The sequence below is a fragment of the Candoia aspera genome, chromosome 13 (assembly GCF_035149785.1).
Source record: "Candoia aspera isolate rCanAsp1 chromosome 13, rCanAsp1.hap2, whole genome shotgun sequence".
NCBI lineage: Eukaryota > Metazoa > Chordata > Lepidosauria > Squamata > Boidae > Candoia > Candoia aspera.
In genome coordinates, this window is record NC_086165.1 from 14,230,406 (window position 1) to 14,250,579 (window position 20,174).

At 40.1% G+C, this 20,174-nt stretch overlaps 1 protein-coding gene across 1 annotated transcript in view; it reads right to left on the reverse strand.

Annotated features, from left to right (window-relative positions):
• Positions 1-2,447: 2,447 nt before the first annotated feature.
• AGBL1 (AGBL carboxypeptidase 1) overlaps positions 2,448-20,174 on the reverse strand; it is a 336,673-nt gene continuing 318,946 nt past the window's right edge. Inside the window, exon 23 of the mRNA XM_063314373.1 lies at positions 2,448-3,343. Within this exon, the coding sequence (XP_063170443.1) occupies positions 3,199-3,343 (145 nt within the window). The 3' untranslated portion in view covers positions 2,448-3,198. The remainder of the gene's footprint in view (positions 3,344-20,174) is intronic.

Sequence of the window (20,174 nt, forward strand, 5' to 3'; positions counted from 1 at the left end):
TATTTATTTTGTGCTTCAAACTCACCCAAAGTTCTGCAAGGCATCAAAGGAAACAACTTTCAGCTGCAAAAAGGTTATTGCTTGCCACATAACTAGCTGGCCACAGGATTGCGTATATATTATGGAGAGCAAGGATGCAGAGATTTCAGGTCACAGCAGGCAGCAGCAGTTGAGTCCTGGTCTTATTAACATGGGAAAAGAAACGGACTTTGCTTGGGTCACTTTCAGTAAAGGGAATCCAAACAGCAAAAGTCTGAATGTGCATCTCCTTCAAAGAATGGCCCAGTGACACAAGTCTGACAGCAATTTTGATAGGTCCAACTCTTCTGTTTAGAAAGGCTGAAATCAATTGAATAGCAATGTTTAACTATAAAATGTCTTTGGAAGCCCTGCTTGGTTGAATCATGGTTGAGCCATGATCAAGGAAAGATCTGCTTAGCTTCAAGAAATCAGGGGTAGAGAACTTGTGCTTCTGCAGGTGTAGTAAACTACAGTCCTTCAGGATCTCCTATCATTGGCGTTGCTGGAAATTGGCGTTCCAGAATAAGTGGAGAGAGAGAGAGGCTGGTATGAATGATGAGATGTTATACCCAACATACTGTATATAGACAGAAAAGGTCACTAAAATTTTAGCTGCTTTTGATGCTGGTTCTGCAAACTCTTGGCACATAACTTCAAGAGATGATGCTCAAGCAGTCCTTAACAGAAAAAAATAAAGGTGGTGGTGGGGAGGATGTTCCTTATCCTTCAGACAGCCATTTCCAGATAGAACAGGTTAAATGGATTAATGCTCTAATCTCCTCTGAATTTCGGTTTAGGTGAAATATGATATTTCTTTAAACATTCTTTGGGCTCTGCCAGTTATATCTTATTGTAAGCCACAAACAGAAAACTTAATAAGCAAGGTTCCTAACCCTTAAGGAACACAAAGAAAGAGAGGAAAGAGGGAGGGAGGGATACACCAACTTGGTGTCCTTGCCTCTTCTCTGTTCGCTGCTGGTATTTGGTACCACATTCCACTTTAACCTCTTCCTTTCCACTCCCCGACATGTGCAATCCCAACCTCTCAGGGATCAGAGAGAGACCAGGACAAAATCTATCCAACTGCACCAGATTTGGATGACTTCTCCAAATTTGCAATCAAACTAGATTTAAGAGAGACTACTATCAGCCTATCAGCACACATTTCCTCAAGCCATGCTGGAAAGCCATCCATTACAAAAAGAAGGTGACTTTTTTTATTTTTAATCTTTTGCTGAAGCATTGCAGGCTAGCCCTGATTTCAATGCAATCCTGTTAAGGTCCATATTCTTTCAGTGACTCTGCAGCGCCTGAACATAAATATGACCCCACGTGTGAGAAGAGCACATAAAGAGTAGCACTTTCTGTCGAGGAATATGTGTTGGTTTTCTCTGCTGCTCCAGGAAGCTGTTTAACAATAAAAATAATAAATATTTTCACTCTTTTTTACATATGCCAAAACAAACATGTTCACAATACAGAGGTCAGAGAAAGGCAATCCTATGCACCACTAAACCCTGGAGGAAAGATGACTTCCTCAAAGAATTCTAATGCCCTTCAGTAGAAACCAAGATGCATGGTGCTCAGAGTCAGCACTTAATGCCACATTTCCAAGAAGGTGAAGGCACATATGGTGGAGGTCCAGTTCCATGATGGACCAAGCCAGAGCTGTTGTGCAGAGTGACAACTTCATAAGACTTCTTTTCCCTTCCAAAATTTATACTTGAAAAAAGGGCAGGCCTTCTTTTTTAAAAAGAGATCACTCCAGTGGTGCATGCCATACCACATTAAATGTGTGTTTCACTATTCAGTGTGCAGTAGAGTGTGCAACAAAAAGTCACAGCATGCAGGCTCCAGCTAGACAATCTGCAATACCTTCTTCTACAGGAGTCCATTCTGTGCCCCCATTTCCATTTTCCAAATTGCTTTCTTCCCAACTTGTTATCATTCCTGGACTATTGACCATGTTCAGACTATTCTGAACTATTTTAATGTCTATTTGTTTAACACTTTGCACATGGATGGGTATTTTCCCATATTTCTACAACTGTGGGGTCCCCTGAACTTACCAATATCTCATGGAGAGGGAGAACTCACCAATAGTAGATAGGAAATTGTGAACTAATTGGTATTCCCAAATATTCATACTTTCAATTAAACACTTCTAAATTCCATTAATACTTTCAATTAAACACTTCTAAATTCCCTTTAGATGCCTAAGGGCTGGAGCTGGTGATGTGGGGATCTCTGATTCTCAGGTTACAGAAAGGTATTTTGTAACCATGAGATCTTCAAAGCTGGGAAACAACAGATACATGGCCATTGACTCAAAAAGGCAGAAGGAAGAGGGTCAAGATTCAAATCTGGGGAGTGACGTACAGTATGACACTTGTCCAGCCAGGACTTTTTCTAGCCCTACCAGAAAATGTCAGAGATTGAACTGGGAGCTTTCTGCAACCAAAATATTTGCTCTACCATGGAACATATGCTGTGCCATATATCTCCATAAGAAGACACATCACTAAGAATCTGTCTCCCTTCCTTTCACACACACCCCATAAAAACTGAAGACCCCTTTGTAAAATACACTCTGACACTTTTTACCCTCCCATCGTTTGGCATTTTCTTCCCATTAGTTGTTGCTAATAGTTGCAATGGCAGAAGGAAGGACATGCCACTGAATGGTGCAAATGGAGGCCGTAACTGCTGAGAAATGATTAAAGGATTTGACTACCCTTGAGAGGACCTACTATAACAATCCCATCCTGCCAAACCTTTTCTGATCACAGTGAAGATCATGCTGAAGGTCATTTACACAGAGGTCTAACTGATACAAAACAAAACTCCCTCCCTCCCTCTCCTTCTATGACATCACACTATTAACAGCAAAAAGAAAGAGAAAAAAAGTGGGGGAATCTGTTCTGAAGAGCAATGCGTCTCAGGCTTTAGTTGTCACTAGAATAGCAGCAGATGAAGTGACGACCTGCTTCCTCTTTGCTGGGAACTTGGTGTTCAGCCCTGTCCCCAGTTTCCACTGAAGGCCCAGAGCAGTGTGGTGGGACAAGTTTGAGTCTGGCTGCTCACTGGCTAGAAACAGAAGTCTCCTTCAGAGCTGGAAGAGGGGAAGGAAGGGGTATCCATCCACCTATGTTGGCCTCTGCTTCGGTTTTTCGACTTTCAACCCTTTAAGGGACATTCCTGGATTTCTCTGTCCACGTCCAAAAAGTCTGCTTCTTGATCAGAGCAACTATCAGTGTTATAATCCACTTCATCCCCATAGGGAAGTTCATCATCAGTCTCCAGGCTGCAGTTGTTGTTGCTTCTGCCAGAGATTCACACACACAAAGAAAACAGAACATTGAATTGGATGGAGAAGGAAGCAAAAAGGTGTTCAGTAATATCTTGTAAAGCATCCAAGCACATATTGCAAATTCTAGGCTTAGGAGATGAGAAGAAGATTGGTATAATGAAGTGTAAGCCAGCAAAAGTTGGTCCTAGTTTTACTTTTTAAAGCAGCATTTAAATATCTAGCTAGCTAGCTAAAAAAAAAAAAAAAAACTACCCTGGGGACTAATGACTTACAGACTTACTGGAGAGAGTACTATACAGTGAAGACAGGACATGCACACATCCATCTTTTAGCTATCTCCATATATATATATTCAAATTTCCATCACCACCCATCTCCTCCAAAAAGGGGACTCTGGGCGGTTTACAATCAGAATTAAAACACATAAATTACAATATAAATAACTCTATAAAAATAAAACAAATATAAAACATAAAGTCCAGCAGCGCAGATCTTGTTTGTTGGGGAGAGATCTATAATAGCCACCCCCAGGATGAACTGGTGCCCCTCCCATCCCAAGCGAGGCGGCAGAACCAGGTTTTTAGGTTCTTCCAGAAGTCCGGAGCAAATGGGCCTGTCTCACCTCCGGGGGCAGAATATTCCAGAGGTCCACTGCAGAGAAGGCCCACCTCCTGGACCCTGCCAGGTGGAATTCCTTTACCGGCGGGGCTCATAGCATGCCCTCTCTGCATGACTGGGTGGGGCAGGACGATGTTAAGGGGATGAGGCGGTCCCTCAGGTAACCTGGCCCCATGCCATGTAGGGCTTTAAAGGTGAAAACCAACACCTTGATTGGCCCCAGAAGCAAACTGGTACCCAGTGCAGCTCGCGCAGCAGTGGTATCACATGTGCCAATCTTGGGGCACCAATAACTGCTCACACAGCTGCATTCTGGACCAGTTGAAGCTTCCGGATACTCTTCAAGGGTAGCCCCATGTAGAGCGCATTGCAATAGTCTATGTGGGAGATGACCAACGCATGAGTGACTATTCGGAGAACCTTTCGATCCAGGAAAGGGTATAACTGTTGCACAACACGAAGTTTTGCAAAGGGCCTTCTGGCCATGACTGCCACCTCCTCTTCAAGCAGAAGTCATGAGTCCAGGAGGACCCTCAGATTATGCACCAGGTCTGAATGGGGCAATGCAACCCCATCCAGAACTAAAGTTGATAACTTCCCAGATACAGAGGAACATCAGCCCACAGCCACTCTGTCTTACCAGGGTTCAGTTGAAGCCTGTTGTTCCCCATCCAGACCCACACAGCCCCCAGGCACCTGGAGAGGGCAGCTACCACATCACTTACCTCACCCAGGATGTATATAACTGAGCATCATCAGCATATTGATGATATCTCATCCCGTGGTGACGGATGATCCCACCCAGCGGTTTCATGTAGATGTTGAATAGGAGAGGAGAGAAAACCAAACCTTGCGGCACCCCGCAATGGAGGGGTCGAGGGGCAGATCTCTCCTCTCCTATCACCACCGATTGGGACCAGCCCTGGACAAAGGAGGTGAACCAGCGCAAGACTAGGCCACCCACCCCCAACTCCCTAAGCCTACCCAAAAGGATACCATGGTCGATGGTATCGAAAGCAGCTGAGAGGTCAAGAAGAGCCAGGATGGATGCACTCCCTCCATCCCACCCTCGCCAGAGATCATCCATAAGTGTCACCAATGCAGTCTCTGTCCCATATCCTGGCCTGAAACCTGACTGAAAGGGATCCAGATAATCTGTTTCCTCCAGAATCCTCTGGAGCTGCAACGCAACCACTTTCTCAACCACCTTTCCCAAAAAGGGAAGGTGGGAGACAGGGTGAAAATTGGGTCCAGAGATGGCTTCTTGAGAAGGGGGTGTACCAGCACCTCCTTGAAGGCAGCCGGAAACTCCCCCTCCCTCAAGGATGTATTAACCATCGCCTGGACCCAACCACTAGTCACCTCCTGGGCCAATTTTACCAGCCAGGAGGGGCAAGGGTCAAGATGGCATGTGGTTGCATTTGCAGTCCGGAGGATCCTGTCCACTTCCTCAGGCCCAACAGGATCAAACCGTTCCCAGATAACAGGGTAAGTACATCCCCTCAGCATCTCCCCAGACTGTGCCTCATGCTTAGAGTCCAACTTAGAACAAATCTGAGCAATTTTACCCTGCAGATGCTCAGCAAACTCCTCCGCATGGCCCTGTAAGCGGATCACCGAATCCCCCTTACCCAAGAGGGATCGGGCAATCCTAAACGGGGCCACCAGGCAGCATTCTGCAGATGCAATAAGAGCAGAGAAATATTGGCATTTTGCCACTCTTACCACCACAAGGTAGGCCTTAATAGCGGGTCTAGCTTGTGTTCAGTCAGATTCGGTTCTTGTCTTCCTCTAGTGGTGCTCTAGATGTCTCTTAATCCTCTTCAAAACCTGCAGCTCCTCCGTAAACCATGGGGAGTGCCAGGTCAGATGAGTCAAGAGAGGTTGCACAGGCACGATCCTGTCCAAGGCCCCCGCCGCCTCCCTATTCCAGGCCGTGGCTAGGGCCTCTGCTGGACCGTGCAGTAGATCCTCAAGTATAACCTCCAGCTCCCTCTGAAACCTAATGCTCCAGCCATGAACGTTTCACCAACATACTTTGTTTGTTTGTTTGCTGATTTATGTATTTATTTGATTTCTATAGCCACCCATCTCAGCAAGCTTTCCTCCTTTCATAGTCCAATTCGAAAACAAAAGCCTCTTTTGTCACATTGACTAAGTGGTAGAGAATATGCAGGAAAACCGTTTGCCATGGCAACACTTTATAGCATATGGGGGAGAACTAGAAGAGGAGATGTTATGTATGCTGCCTTGAGCTCTGGGAGGAAAAGTGAAATATAAATCTGTTAAACTCATTTAGCTCTTTAGCAATGCCCAGGTAAATAACGTTGTTTGTCTAAACTCTAATGAAACCACCATTTTCTATTAGTGATGCTTTTAGGATGTTGATCTTCATGTCTTCCTCTAAATTCCTTTACCTGTGCAATCTACAGCTTCCAAAATTTACTTTTTAGGGGGGCATCTGGCCACTAAGAGGTTTCAGTGAGAAGATAGGTCAAGATATTTCACCTTCTTTTCCTGAGCAATTTCACTTGCCTGGCTTCCCTCAGAATTAAGAAAGAAAATTTCCCTTAAAAAGAAAGTTTGTCACAAATGACCCCCCCCCCCAAAAAAACCCGTTATCATTAGAAGAAAGCGAGAAAGCTGGAAGCCATGAGTATGACCTCCACTCTCATATTTCATTCTGTGTCATCAACCTGCACATTTAAATTTAACATCCCCCAACTCCCATCTAGTGTGGTTTATAATAGTCTCAGAGCAATTTGCAGCTTTAGGATGTGATAAATAGAATTCCTTGTTTTGATTTTTCATTTGCATATTTATTGAGCAATGACTTGATCTTAATTAGTTCTGCTTTGAATGTGTCTGTTGGCTGGCCAGCTTGTGTTTCTTGAAAGACAGTTTTGTTGGAATAGAGTTTTATATTCTTGCTGACATAACCAAAACAAGAGAAAAGATGAATCCAATGGGGCTCTTATTTCTTCTGAAGTCAAACATTTCCCTCACACTTGCTTTCAAACAGCACTTCCTGTTCTGTTAAAGGCATTCAAACCTCTGAAGCCGACCACCCAGATGAATTGCACAGAGGATATCCCAAACAGCCTCAATTTTCTTCTAATAATAGGAAATAATATATTTGCTGTTAGCCATTTACTGGCTAGCTAAAAGTACTGGGAGAAGGAAAGGAAAAAAAAACCCTAATTCATATTTTTAAACCAACTATTTTGAGCTCAGCACATATTCAGAGTTTTGGGAACGTATTATAGTCTGACTTTCAAAACCACGGCCACGGGGGCAAGAAAAGAGCAGATTGGCCTTTCATAAAATGCCTTTAATGGTAGCCATGCATCTATCTGGGGAAGTTATATAAAAGGCCTGCATGGGGAAAAATGACTCTTGTTGTATATCCAAATATGTGCATGAAAAGACATATGAATATTTTTCCTGACTCTTAAAAAAAAAAAAAGGATGCAGACATGGAACAGACTGACTTGTGTTTTTATACACCAGCAAGGAAGACTGTGGAAAGCAATTCGGCTCCAAAAGGTGCCTAGATAAATAGCAGTAGACTAAGCATGTCCTGAGTCCCCAAGACTAGGCCTATTCCCTGAAATCATTGGTAGGGACCGCAGAGTTCTTCCCAAAGTTGTTTATCTTACAGAAAAATTATTAGTCAACCAAACATTAATCATCCTAACTGGATTTCATTAACTGAATGTGCTTCTTAAATTAAATGAAAATGACCCCACCACAGTTTTTGGAGTGTGGCCACTGGCATGTCACTCAAAGGCAGAGTTTGACTTTTAGTACAGTGAGTAGAGGGCAATGAGCTCCCTCTTCTATGGATATCTTGGAATAGAGATAGCCCAGGTTCATTGACTTCAGGAGATCCATATCTCATCAACACAGACTTTGCTATTGTTGTCATAGATTTTTTTTCCTCCAACAATATTAGCTCGCTCTCTCATTTATTTATTTATTTATTTATTTATTTATTTATTTATTTATTTATTTATTTTAAGCATCACTCAAATTGATATGGATATTGATCAGGTAGATGGATCCAGTGGTTGGGAATAGAAATGGAATGGAAGAGGAGGATGTATCCCTAAAAAGTTATTTACTTTTCCTTTTTTTTTTTTTACTATTTTTTTGTAATTCAAAGGTAGCAGCCATTTTTGTTATCATCTTGCTTTTTTTCCTACTTTCTTTGTACTTCAATATTTTAACAAGAAACATAAATAATAATAAAAAAGATAGATGGATTCGGTGATAAGGTGAGTAAAATCTGTTAGGCTTTGTCACTCATGACCTTGGAGCACTGGTATCCAGGGGGAGTGTCAAAATCTGCAAGATGGCGCATAGATGTTCTGCAAGAACTACACTGATGCATCTATGCACCCACCATCTTGCAGATTCTGACTCCCCACCCACATTCCAGGGGACATCTCTGTTCCAGGTTAATGAATGCCAAAGCCTAACAGAGGCTGTCATTTGATGGCATCAGGAGGCTGATGTACATGACCAGGTTATCACAGGCAAATACAGGCCACTACCATTTTACAAGGACAAGAACACATGATGTCATCCTCTATCCACACTGGACCCACTAGGAGTAAAACCTCTCCCACCTGCTATACATACAAATCAGACTTTTCTGACTCAGGCCAGCTCGAGCAGTGACATCCTGTTTGCCTGCTATACTTCATTTCTCTGTATACAGATGCCTTCTCTTCAGTTGGCTCTTGTGCACTATAGCAGGAATGATGCCCCTTCCCCTCCATTCACTGTTCCCCACCCTCCATTTCTTCCTTCCCTTCCCTTCCCTTCCTCTTTCTTTCCTTTCCAAATTCCCTAGAAGCTGTTTTCGTTTCTTTTCTTTTTTTTACATATTCACTAATGGAGCAATAAAACAATGGACCTGTCTTTTGTTTTAGAAGTGAACTGATGAAACAATGTACCTATCTTCTATCCCTCTTTTTAAAGATTCATTGATGGAACAATGAATCACGGACCTATTAAAAAATAAGTAAATTTGGCAAGAATTCTGCCATTTTCACTTTCTAGCCCAAGGGGCAGGAAAAAATTCTATAAAACTTGTATTTACATTCTTTCTGTAAAAATAAATAAATAAATTTTCATAAAATAATGCCGTCTTCTTGTCACCTTTTTTTTCAACCAGTCCAGGTGGGATAAAAACGCAGGGGAATCTACCAGTCGGGGTCCAGACAGAACATTGAGCCATCACTGTGGCCAATTCAAAGGGAAGTGTTGAAATCCAGAAAGGGATTTCAAAACCGGCTTGATTTTTGGCCGGTTTAGGCATAAGAGAAAAGCAGATTAAGCCTGCAGTGCAAAAACAAAAATCTAAAGTAAGGGGGAAAATATTACTTTAAAGCCAGAAAGGCTAAGGATGACTTCATTCTTTTGAGCTGGGGACAAGAGGGAGGCAACATCATGGGGATGTGGCAGAAAAAGGTATTGCCAAAGCATATTTGTGCCATGGTTGGGTCCAGTGGAGAAAAGCCAAGGTGCTGGGCAGCTTGGCCTATTAGGAAGCAGTGATTTAACACAGTTTTAGATTTGTGGGGTTTTGAAAAGAAAGCCATCAAGAAAAAAAAAAAAGTCAGGCCACCTAAAGGCCATAGCTGTTCACGCTTTTGATTGCCAATTAAAAAAAAGGAATTGATGTTTCCATAAGTCCCTAGTCTGTGTTTCTGAATAAACAGTACCATCTAATACACATTTGTAGACTTGTGTTTTTTATGCTGGAGTTTTACTTGCTTTCACTCTGATTGTACTGGAGCTCCTATGCTTAAATTTTTAATGCTGTTCTTTAGGTATATAAATGGTCCAACGTTCAAATTGTTTTTTGGATGAAAGAAAAATAATTTGAGATGATATTCAAGAGTATAATACATTCTGGATGGGGAATGATGAGCAAAAACTGGGTCTGTGCTTCTGAATACCCAGTGATATATTCCATTTACTACAGTGCATTATAATGGTTCACAATAGTGCTGAACAATCATATAGCATAGTATCTATCTATCTATCTATCTATCTATCTATCTATCTATCTATCTATCTATATCTCACCTTGAATGAAGACTTGAGACATTTGCACTCAGGTAAGTGGGCATATAATCACACATTAAGTGGACTGAACTTTAGGCCACAGCTTTCTTTCTTTTACTGTATCCAAAGAATTTTTATATCATTCTTTAGCTTGAAAAAATCAGCAACACATAACGAGAAGAAAAGGGACTGGAAGGAGGAGGAGAAGAATACAAACAAACTGGAAACACAATTCCGGCAATAAAGTTTGAACGTTTGCAGCTAGACCTAAAGCAGCTTCTCTCCATCCAATAACATCCCTATTGTAGTTTCATGGTACAGACAACCCAACCCAGGCTCTACATAGTACACCAATTATATAACCAATGGTCAGTAATATCATTAAGCTTTCCATGCCACAAACCATCACTGAAATAGGGGTCACCAGACCACTCAGTGTCCAGCCTGTGTCCATTTTTCATGTGGTCTCTCATAATCTACCTGTCCCATTAGGTCCGGCAGGAAAGGCATGCTCCAGGTCCTGTCTATTAGGGAAGGTCACCTAGCAGAACCCAGGAAGAGAGACTTTTCTGTTTTGGTGGCCACACCATCCCCCTGGAGATTAGATTGGCCCCAAGCTTACTGGTCTTTTGTAAGGCCTTAAAGATGTGCTTTTGCCATTTGACTTGGGGATCTGGTTATGTGGTAGAGCCTATACAGTGGTTATGTTGACTATTGTTTACTGTTTGTTTGCTTTTATATATATATATGGCTGCAGATTATGTTATATCAGTTTAATATGCTTTTTATTTTTTATATATGGTATTCTGTTTTTGTTGTGTTTTATGTATTTATTATGTATTTATTTATTTATTTATTATTCAAATTTTGCTGCCGCCCATCTCCCCCAAAAGAGGGACTCTGGGCGGTTTTAATTGTTGTAAACTGCCCAGAGTCATTTATTTGATGGCTATATAAATTGAAAGGAGAAGGAGGAGGGGAAGGATGAGCAGTGCAGAAATCGGGTACTTCAAACACATTCCCTTCTTGGGACTAAGCAGTAATAAATGTCCTTGCTGATTCTCCATAAGGACATAATTTTTTAACAGAGCATGAATTAAAAGTATCTCCTGATTCTGTTTCCTACGACTGTTTGATGACAAGCCTCTTTTTAAAATTTTCATTTTTCCCCTTTCCCTTTATAAACTTCAAAGAAAGGGTATAATTCATTGTTAAGATTTGGATTAATTGGTCTTTCCAGAGTTCCCAAGATAATTGCTAGCCACAATGTCCATAACTGATTCATACCGATTAAAATTGGATTTTTGATAAGAGGCTGACAGAATATTATCATGATGAAGCAAATGGAAAACATGCCAGGGAGGGAAGGAGGACTTAGAAGCCCAGATTGATTTTCTTCTATCCTGCTCTGGGTTCTCCCCATTACGTTTTGGCTACTACACAGCTTTCAAAGCCTAAATGATAAAAATGAAAAGAATCACTACTGAAGAAGGAAAGGTGCTGAGATGTGAAGGAAATTGCAAACCTGCAAACAAAATAAGCTAATCAAATAGCACTACATGTCCAGATGTTTTATTATTATTATTATTATTATTATTATTATTATTATTATTATTATTTTAATAGCATTCGCCAAGTGATAGTAGAGTAAGCACCTGGTGGTTTGGTATCAAATGGGAATTCAAGAAATGGTGCACTACCTTGACCACCACTCACTTCTGAAGATGTAGCAGCATTCACACTAAGGGCTATTATCAGACCGTTCCACAGCGGAAAAGATGGTGCTTTAGATATCTGAATCTCAAAGCACTTAGGTCAAATCCACCCATTGATTAAATGCATTTCCATTCCTACAGTCCTTCTCCATGAGTTGCCCTTAACATCCTGGGTCTTGACATCTTGTGATGGAATATGAGGGTGACTTTGGAAGACAGAGGGAAGAGATGCCATCTAGGGAACAATCAGATAAAAGAGAAAGGAACCCACAACAGAGCAATGGCCAGAGAAAGAAATGTAGGAAGGGCCCGCCTTAATTACTCAGGTGGTAAATAGGGAGGGCAGGAGATTTGTACTTTCCGACTTGCAAGGTTATGTTAATGTAGCCTAACAATAAAGTAGAAGTATTTGGTCACGTTTCCGGTCTAGTTTATCTGGGAGGGCCAACACATCTCCATGCATTCAGTGTAAAGGAAAACCCAGATTGACTTGCTGCACTCAGCTCATGCCTGTTCTTCTAACTGTGGGTCCTGACTCTGAGCACAGACACCATACAGGCCTATCCCACCTTAGGGAATTAGGAAATAATCATAGCTGGCTTGCTACTACCTTTTTACATCTGTCTGATTTGCAGAAAAAGAATGGAAGAGGCACTATTGAATGGGAGGGAAATCAGAATACTTTCCCGCTGATATCAGTTGATCAAGATTTTATGAAAGACAAAAAAAAAACAAGACAAGGGAAAACAAGGCAGTCATGCCCCGAATGTGATGGTTTCTAATATCACTTTCCTAAAACCTCTTTCAGATATCCTAACCTAGTGGAAGAACAATTTTTTTGTTCTCTTGTCTCTGAAGAAGATTTAAAATAATAATAATAACATGGTGAGTAGGAGAGCTAGAGATAGACCACAAGTTCTGGGTTTAATCTTATGTTCAATCATTAATTTTCTTTTTACAGAAGGAAAAAAAAATCTTTGTGTCAGTTCTGCATGAACACAGCATTTTTTATCATCTCTCTGATAGCTTTAGGCCAAGCAAGCATTAATAAAACAAACTGACTTGAACAGATGCATGGCAGCTGGGAAACAAACAGAGGGAGGGTTGAGCCTCTGCACTGATTTCCAGCATTCCTTATTTTTACTTTTAATTTCCCCCCCCCCCTCATTCTCCCCCTTGGATAAAAAGAAGGCACCAATTAAATTTTGGCATCCAACTCCTGAAATGATCTGGATGGGGAAAGCATTAACTAGTTTCTTGATCTACTGATATGCTTATTCCCACATTGCTGCTCAACAACAAGAGTGGGTAACATCCATATGGGCTCTTTTTTCACTTGTTTTAATTTACAAGAGTGGCACCACTATGGTAACTATGGAACGATATTTTTATAACCTTTTTAAAATGCTTTGATGGCCCCTAAGTTGTACCTTTCTGCATCACATAACATTATTTCTTCTTCCCCAATATCATAGCACCACAGTTCTGCACCACAAGCTCTCATAAAAACCTTTGAACCTCATGTTCTCCCCTTTTTCCTCTGCACACTCACTCTACCCCCTAGCTCATCCTGCCTTCTCCCTATTTTTGCACCAATTTGGTCCCATTCAGGTCCCGCATTTGCAAGCATCTTCTCATACCCATTTTTCAACTGCTTTCTCCTTAAACCATGTTTCACTGGCCCAAAATTACATGGTTCTGTCTATACCCCATTGCCCTTTATTCCATCTATATCTTATTCTTCAGATCTCTTTCCCCTTTTCCCATCAAAGAAGGAAGGTTTTCTTTCTGCCTCTCCCAATCCCTGGCTTCCCTCTTCTGAGCACTCCACAAGGGTAGTATCCTTAGATGTACTATGCTGTATATAGAGCTGGCAACAGCAGTTTCCCCCACTTAGGAAAGACTATGGGGCCTTCCATGGGTAAACACATTAATGCAAGATTAGTGCTGCATTATACATGTTCCGTATCATGCTGTGGGGCTTCAAGAGCTAAATGAAAGCTGAGCCAGTCAACTCCAAACTTTAATCAACTTTCAATCCCTTGGAAGTGCTGCAACAATTTCTTGGGAATCCCCACTTTGTTCAACCTCTATTTGTATTTTCTCCCTTCCATGCAGAAGCTAAAGTGCATGGGCTTCTTCTCCTTCCCATTCTTCTCTGCTGACTGTAGGAAAGCTTTACTACTCCCTCCACAAAGGTCAGAATTCTTCCTCTTCCTTTCCCTCTTCCCCTTCCCCTCCACCCTCTCCCTCAAAAGCTAACATGGCCTGTGAAGCCATCTGTCTTGTAAAATTTCACACCATAACATTAAGATTACACACAAACACACACACACAGACAACTTAGCCAACCATTTTCATCATACAGTTCAAAGGGATCCTTAAAACAAATAAACAAAAAGCATTATGAGCTTCATAATCTAATCACTGAAGTTAGAACCATGGTCTGTAGACCATTATTATGGTCTGGAGGAAGGTTTTCCTTTCCATTTTCTTTCATTTGCTGCCCAGGGTACATGTAGAGGACCACAGAGTAACCTTGGAGAAGGAATGTGGCAGCTACCAAAACATGAATTAAGTCTAGGAAGGAAGAAAAAAATTAGAAAGAAACTTAAACTGATTCAGCCTTAAATCTTGTTGGACAAGAGGGAGGGAAAGGAAAATGCTGCAGGCTTTCAAGATGCTGTTACTGTAGCTTATATCAATAAAGCAGAGTTGCGGTATTTCTTGTGGAAACTGTTTCCTGACCTGGTCTACCTCAAAGGGCTGACAGTACACCAGTAATGAGCAACCTGTTTTCATTAGCACTTCATTTTGAAAACTGACACTTTTCATACTAAAACTCAACAATGTATGCTTAAAAAACAAAGTTTGTAAAAATACGTCTCTCAAAATATAGAAACTAACATTTGGATGTCAAAATCTGAAAACAATGTTAAAAAGCAGAGGATCCCAATGATGGTTTTAGCCCAAGGAAAGCAACTGGGCTACTCAGTTTCTGCATTCACACGCATCATGGTTTGTTTGAACATGATTTACCAATTTAGCTATAAGTGGTTAGATTCAAAATATAACTGTGTTATAAACCCCAATGAATGAGTTCATGAATCAGGAAAAAAAAACCCATAATGTTGACCTAACATTTTCTGTAACTCCAGCCAGTCTGAACTGTAACTGTGGTTAGTGATTTAACAGTCAGCTCAGGAAATTACTAATATAAGGATTTATAATGTTTGTGTGTGTGTGTGTGTGTTGGTGCCTGTGAGTCAATGTTGACTTCTGGCGACTGCATGGACTAGTCCCTGCAGTTTTCTTGGCAAGATTTCGGAAGTGATTTGCCAATGCCTCCTTCCTAGATCACCCAGTTGGCTTTGTGCTTAACACGGGACCAGAACTCAGCATCTCCCATTTTCTAGCCTGATGCCTTAACCGCAACACCAAACTGGCTCTTTAAGTCTAAGGTTGGGGTTACAGAAATATCTTCATATAAATCTTGATTGCCAAGTTTTTTTCTGTCCCTTAGTGCACAGTTGTTGGGAGAAAAAACCCTGTTTGGATGCTGGATTTCAGTCTAACTTTTCAAAGATTTAGAGAAAAAATGTGGTTTCAACAGCTGAAAAGTTAAAGGTTTAAAAGAAGCTTCAGCAATTTGCAGTTTGGAACCATGGAATCTTTGAACTTCCTCTTCGTAAATGAACTTTTCTGTGGATTGAAAGCTTTGATCACATGCCTGTTTTTTTTTGGCGGGGGTATTAGAGCTGAAAAAGGGAGAGAATGCTTTGTTCATATAGAAATGCTTTAGATAATTAGTTCTTATCTGTCTAATGGATGTGCCACTCAAAATCAGATCAGATGATGACAGTTTGTAAACAGCAAGAGCTCTTGGTCAAACAGGACAGTAGGTAAGCCCTGAAAACTTTTTCTAAGGGATAAAGTGATCCCATTTGCTCTGTTTTTACTTACTGGGGCCAAGGCCTTGCCAGTTTGTGAAGGGTTCCTTAATCTTCCTTTCTTGAGCCACAGATGTGTTATTGAAACATTGCATGAAACCAATGCTGAGATCCTGCAAGGGACCAAATGAAGTCCCACTAACAGGGTTCATACTTCACTGTAAATCATGGTTTGTTGAATAAACTTCAATTGGTTGAGTTTGCCCTTTCTGGCCTGGCAGGCCCCTCCTCACTTTGGAAGGGCGGCCCAATTCTCTTACCTAGTGGAAGACTTGTGTTACTCTGATACATTCTTTGGGCAGCAATGTATCAACACAACATAAAATGAAAATAAAGAGAGGGAACAAAGGAAATTAGATGAGATGTTTCTAGGACAGTAAACCTTCATAAAATAGTAAGGGAAGTGAAGAATTTGTGGATGTAGCTTTCAGAAAAAAATCTCAGTCTTAATTTGGCATGGTTATACCAAACTGTGCTGCCTTAAGCATTGATCAGCCAAAATTTATGATTAAACAAATGACCAAAATTTCAGCATTCATTTTTACTTAAAAAAATGTTCAAAAATTTATTTTGTACCTCTGTTCTCTAACCCCAACCATAAATATCATTCATTCTATATCTAGTGTTCAGAATGGAAGTGCCACTTCTCCTATGACCCAAACAGGAGCACCCTCGTATGAGAGATATTAGCAGGTTTGGGGGAACACTACATTTCACAAAAATGAAAGAAAAATAAGTGAGAGGAAAAATATGAAGGAGAAAAATGAAGGAGGATTGAGCAAGGCATCTTCCCTGCCAGATAAGTGACTACTATGTACATGTAAAGAAAAATCTGCAAGGCCCATCAACTTCCAACAGGGACTAAAGGATTAACTTTTCCAATTCACTCCATTTCTGACTTGTGCACTACCTGCACTATGGAATATTTATTTATTTATTAAATTTGTCCCCACCCATCTCCTCCCATTTTGGAAGATGAAAGAGATCAGTAACTCCAGTAGCAACAACTCTTACCACAATTAAACCTTCAAAGGATCCTGAAGATACAATGCTGTCCATCTCCCTTCTTCCTTTGAGAGGCATTCTCTTAAAGGATATATTTAATGAATCATTTCATCTGAACAAAATGAAGTGCTTAGCACACCCTATTTGCCTAGCCCCACACAGCTGTCTCAAAGGGACCCAAATTCCCATACGGTTTGGAAAGACATTATGTAGATCTATCTTTAATTGTTTCCAACACCAAATTAAATACAAAACTAGCTGTGAAGTCTTCCATTTACTTCTAGGATTTACACTGATTGATGGTAAAGGAATCCAATAGGTGCCAAGTGGCCCTCTCAAAGGAAGTTGGAAATGAGCCACCAGGGGATTTCTAAGCACCGCATGCTGAGAATGTGATTAAACAAACTTCAGGCAAGAGAAGAAAGAGCCATTCCTATTTCTTCAACTGTATTATTATTTTTCTAAGCACCTGAAGCATTACCTGAAAAGTTGCAGCATGTTCTACCTGCCTTATGAATCTAATAGACATCTTTCAAGGCAGGGAAACAAATAGCCTTGTTTTAATGGAAGTGTAGCAGACCCAGCATGATGTAAACTGTTTCAAAACCTGGATTTTTCAGAACCCAATCCAGGGAATTATGAAAGCAACTTGAGAGCAGAAGACACATTTAGAAAAGGCAGATTTTATCTGAGCAGCAAAGTTTCTATTATTAATACACTACAGGTTATACTGTATATAAAATATAGTAACGTCAAAGGAATTATAAAAGTGACGCTTGTATTTTTCTTGAAGCTAGAGCTGAATACTAAATAAGCTTCTGAAACTCTTTACCTTCATAAGGCAGAGAAATTCTAGGCAGAGAAATTGGGCTCTGATAGAAGAGAATATATGTAGCTCAGGTTTGAACTGTGGAGCACTGATGATGTTACCTAGTTGGGTAATGAAATGTCTGCAAGCAAACAACCAAGCTCAGAGAGCACCAAGGACTCCAGAGAAATTGGGTAAATGTTTTTTCCAAATTCTTCCAGGAAAAGAAATTCTCAAACAATTTCTTAAAGGAAGGATACCCTACTAGTTGTGTAGTAGAATCATTACTGGAAATGTCTCTCTTGAGATGCTCCCTCAGAATTTAATGGAAGCAGGGGAGGCCTGGACGGTTGTAGACCTATGAAGAATGGATTGGGGAAAGAAAGACAGGATACTCATATACACCATTTGGCTACTTCTTAACTACATAAATATAAGAACACAACACTCTTCACAGGAGGCTTTCTCCAAAATTTGCCTCCCCTTTGAAAGAATCTTCAAAACAAATTATCTTTAATCAAATTAGATGAGAATTCATAGTGAAAACTTCATGAGAAATTTTCTGAGAATTTTTCTGCTCTACTTTAAGCTATGTTTCATGGTTATATGAAAGATAAGATTCAGTGGAAGATAAAGACATAGATGACTTCCCTCAGTATCCTGGATATCCAGAATATCAAGCAAGATTTTCAGGAAACTGTGTCCAGGAGCTGATTCCTTCCAGGCTAGTATTGCTTTTGATAGAGAAGTTTGCAATTCACTGTGCAAGTTTTGTCCTCTCTTGATTCATTACTTGTTTAGACATTAATATTCATTACTAATGCCTCCAAACTCTTTGTTCTTCTATAATCCACCCCATTCATGAAACTCTGGAGATGTCCTCCTTTTGTTTCTTCTGCAAAAAGTCATCTTACCATGCAAAGTTGCATGGCCAGGGGATTCAGAGATGTTAGGAGAAGGAATAAGCAGATTGTAGGGGAAATTATAAATGTTGAACAATGGGTTCAAGAGGTGATTATTTGTTCAAGCATTTTTTTAAATTGTCCTTTCAATCAGGAGATCTGAGCACAGTACAGGTAATTGCATTAGAACATATCACAATCTAAAACAAAACAAAACAGAAGAATGGGAGCCAGAAACATAGATAGATAGAATCAACCAAATTTGACTGGGAAGCTGACTGGGAAGCTGAAAAAAACTTCCTAGAACAAATAAGTGTTAATAATTTCCATATTATTGCTAAGAAAACAACATATCCATGTCATCACCAAGAGTTAAGTGTGACTTGAGTTCACCCTTTTTATTAAGATCTAGCATATTTTTTCTAACCGAATACTGCTGCATGGATTTGTCTAGATCTTAATAAAATCTACTACTCCGTCATTTTTAATTCAATAAGTCTGTGTATAATCAGCTACATTTTAAATAAAGATAGCCTCTTGCCACCAGCTTCATTATTTTAAGTGACCTTGTGTTCTAATATTTTTAAAAAGATGAACAATTCTTCCAGATTATTTGTCTAGAATTGAATGCTTTTGTAAAAGCTGAACATTGTCACATGATCTGCTTTGTTTTACGGGTGCAAAGATGCTCCTTCCCTTTGGTTGCTTCTTTGGATCAAGAATAGTAGTGAGCATATTGTGTCCTATCTCCATTCAAATCCCACACAGGGATTTTTGTGAACCCCAAGTGAGCAGTAATTGAATCCTGTAGGCCTAAGAAAATGACTTACAATAATGGTGAAAGCAAGATGGTAACTGCATCTGTCCTGTCAATCTTGTTTTGTTTTTGTTTTTTTAATGAAGGGATGCTATTTTTTTTCCATCTGAAAGTGGCAGCTCATATCAAGTGCATTATTATTGTTATTATTTTCATTTGAACAGCTATCTGATCTTAGTAAGGTTTTCTATCTGCTGCTTGGAGAGATATATGAAGTTTTCAAACAAAGTTTCAAGCTTAAGGTAACATCTAAAATATAGATTTCTCAAATCGCCTTGGCAGTGGTTTCTTGATAGGCTGCTTTGTGAGTTAAGCTGATAACCCACCTTGCCCCAGGAGATTTTTTTTTTCCTTTTAGACAACTAACCAACTGAACAGCAGCCCCATTAAATTTGACATGGTGTATCTGTGGAGAGACCATCAGAGAGAAAAAAGAGGAAGAACGGTTATAAGCTATAGTACTGAACACTGTAAGTCTCATTTTGAAACAGAACTCTGTACAAATGATGACCATGTGATTGCTAAAATGTATAAACATGATGTTTATAAAATGTATACACTAATACTATAAGGAAGTATATTTTTATTGATATCTGAAACAGAAGAAGTTAAGGAATGTATGATAAAGTCGGCTAAATTTTTTGGTTATAATATACAGATGGAACAATGGGAAAATACGTGGTTGAAAGGACTGAAATTTACATTATGTTATATTCTAAAAGAGATTTTTTTTAAAATGATGTACCCTGGTATATGACACCAGAAAATTTATCTAGAATGTATAAAGGTACTTCAAATTTTTGTTGGAAATGTGAACAACAAGAAGGGACATTTTACCATGCTTGGTGGATATGCTAAAAAGCTAGAAAAATTTGGGTTCACATACATACAGTGATTCAGAGGATTTTAAAGATTAATATTCAATGGAAACCAGAACTTTTCCTCTTGGG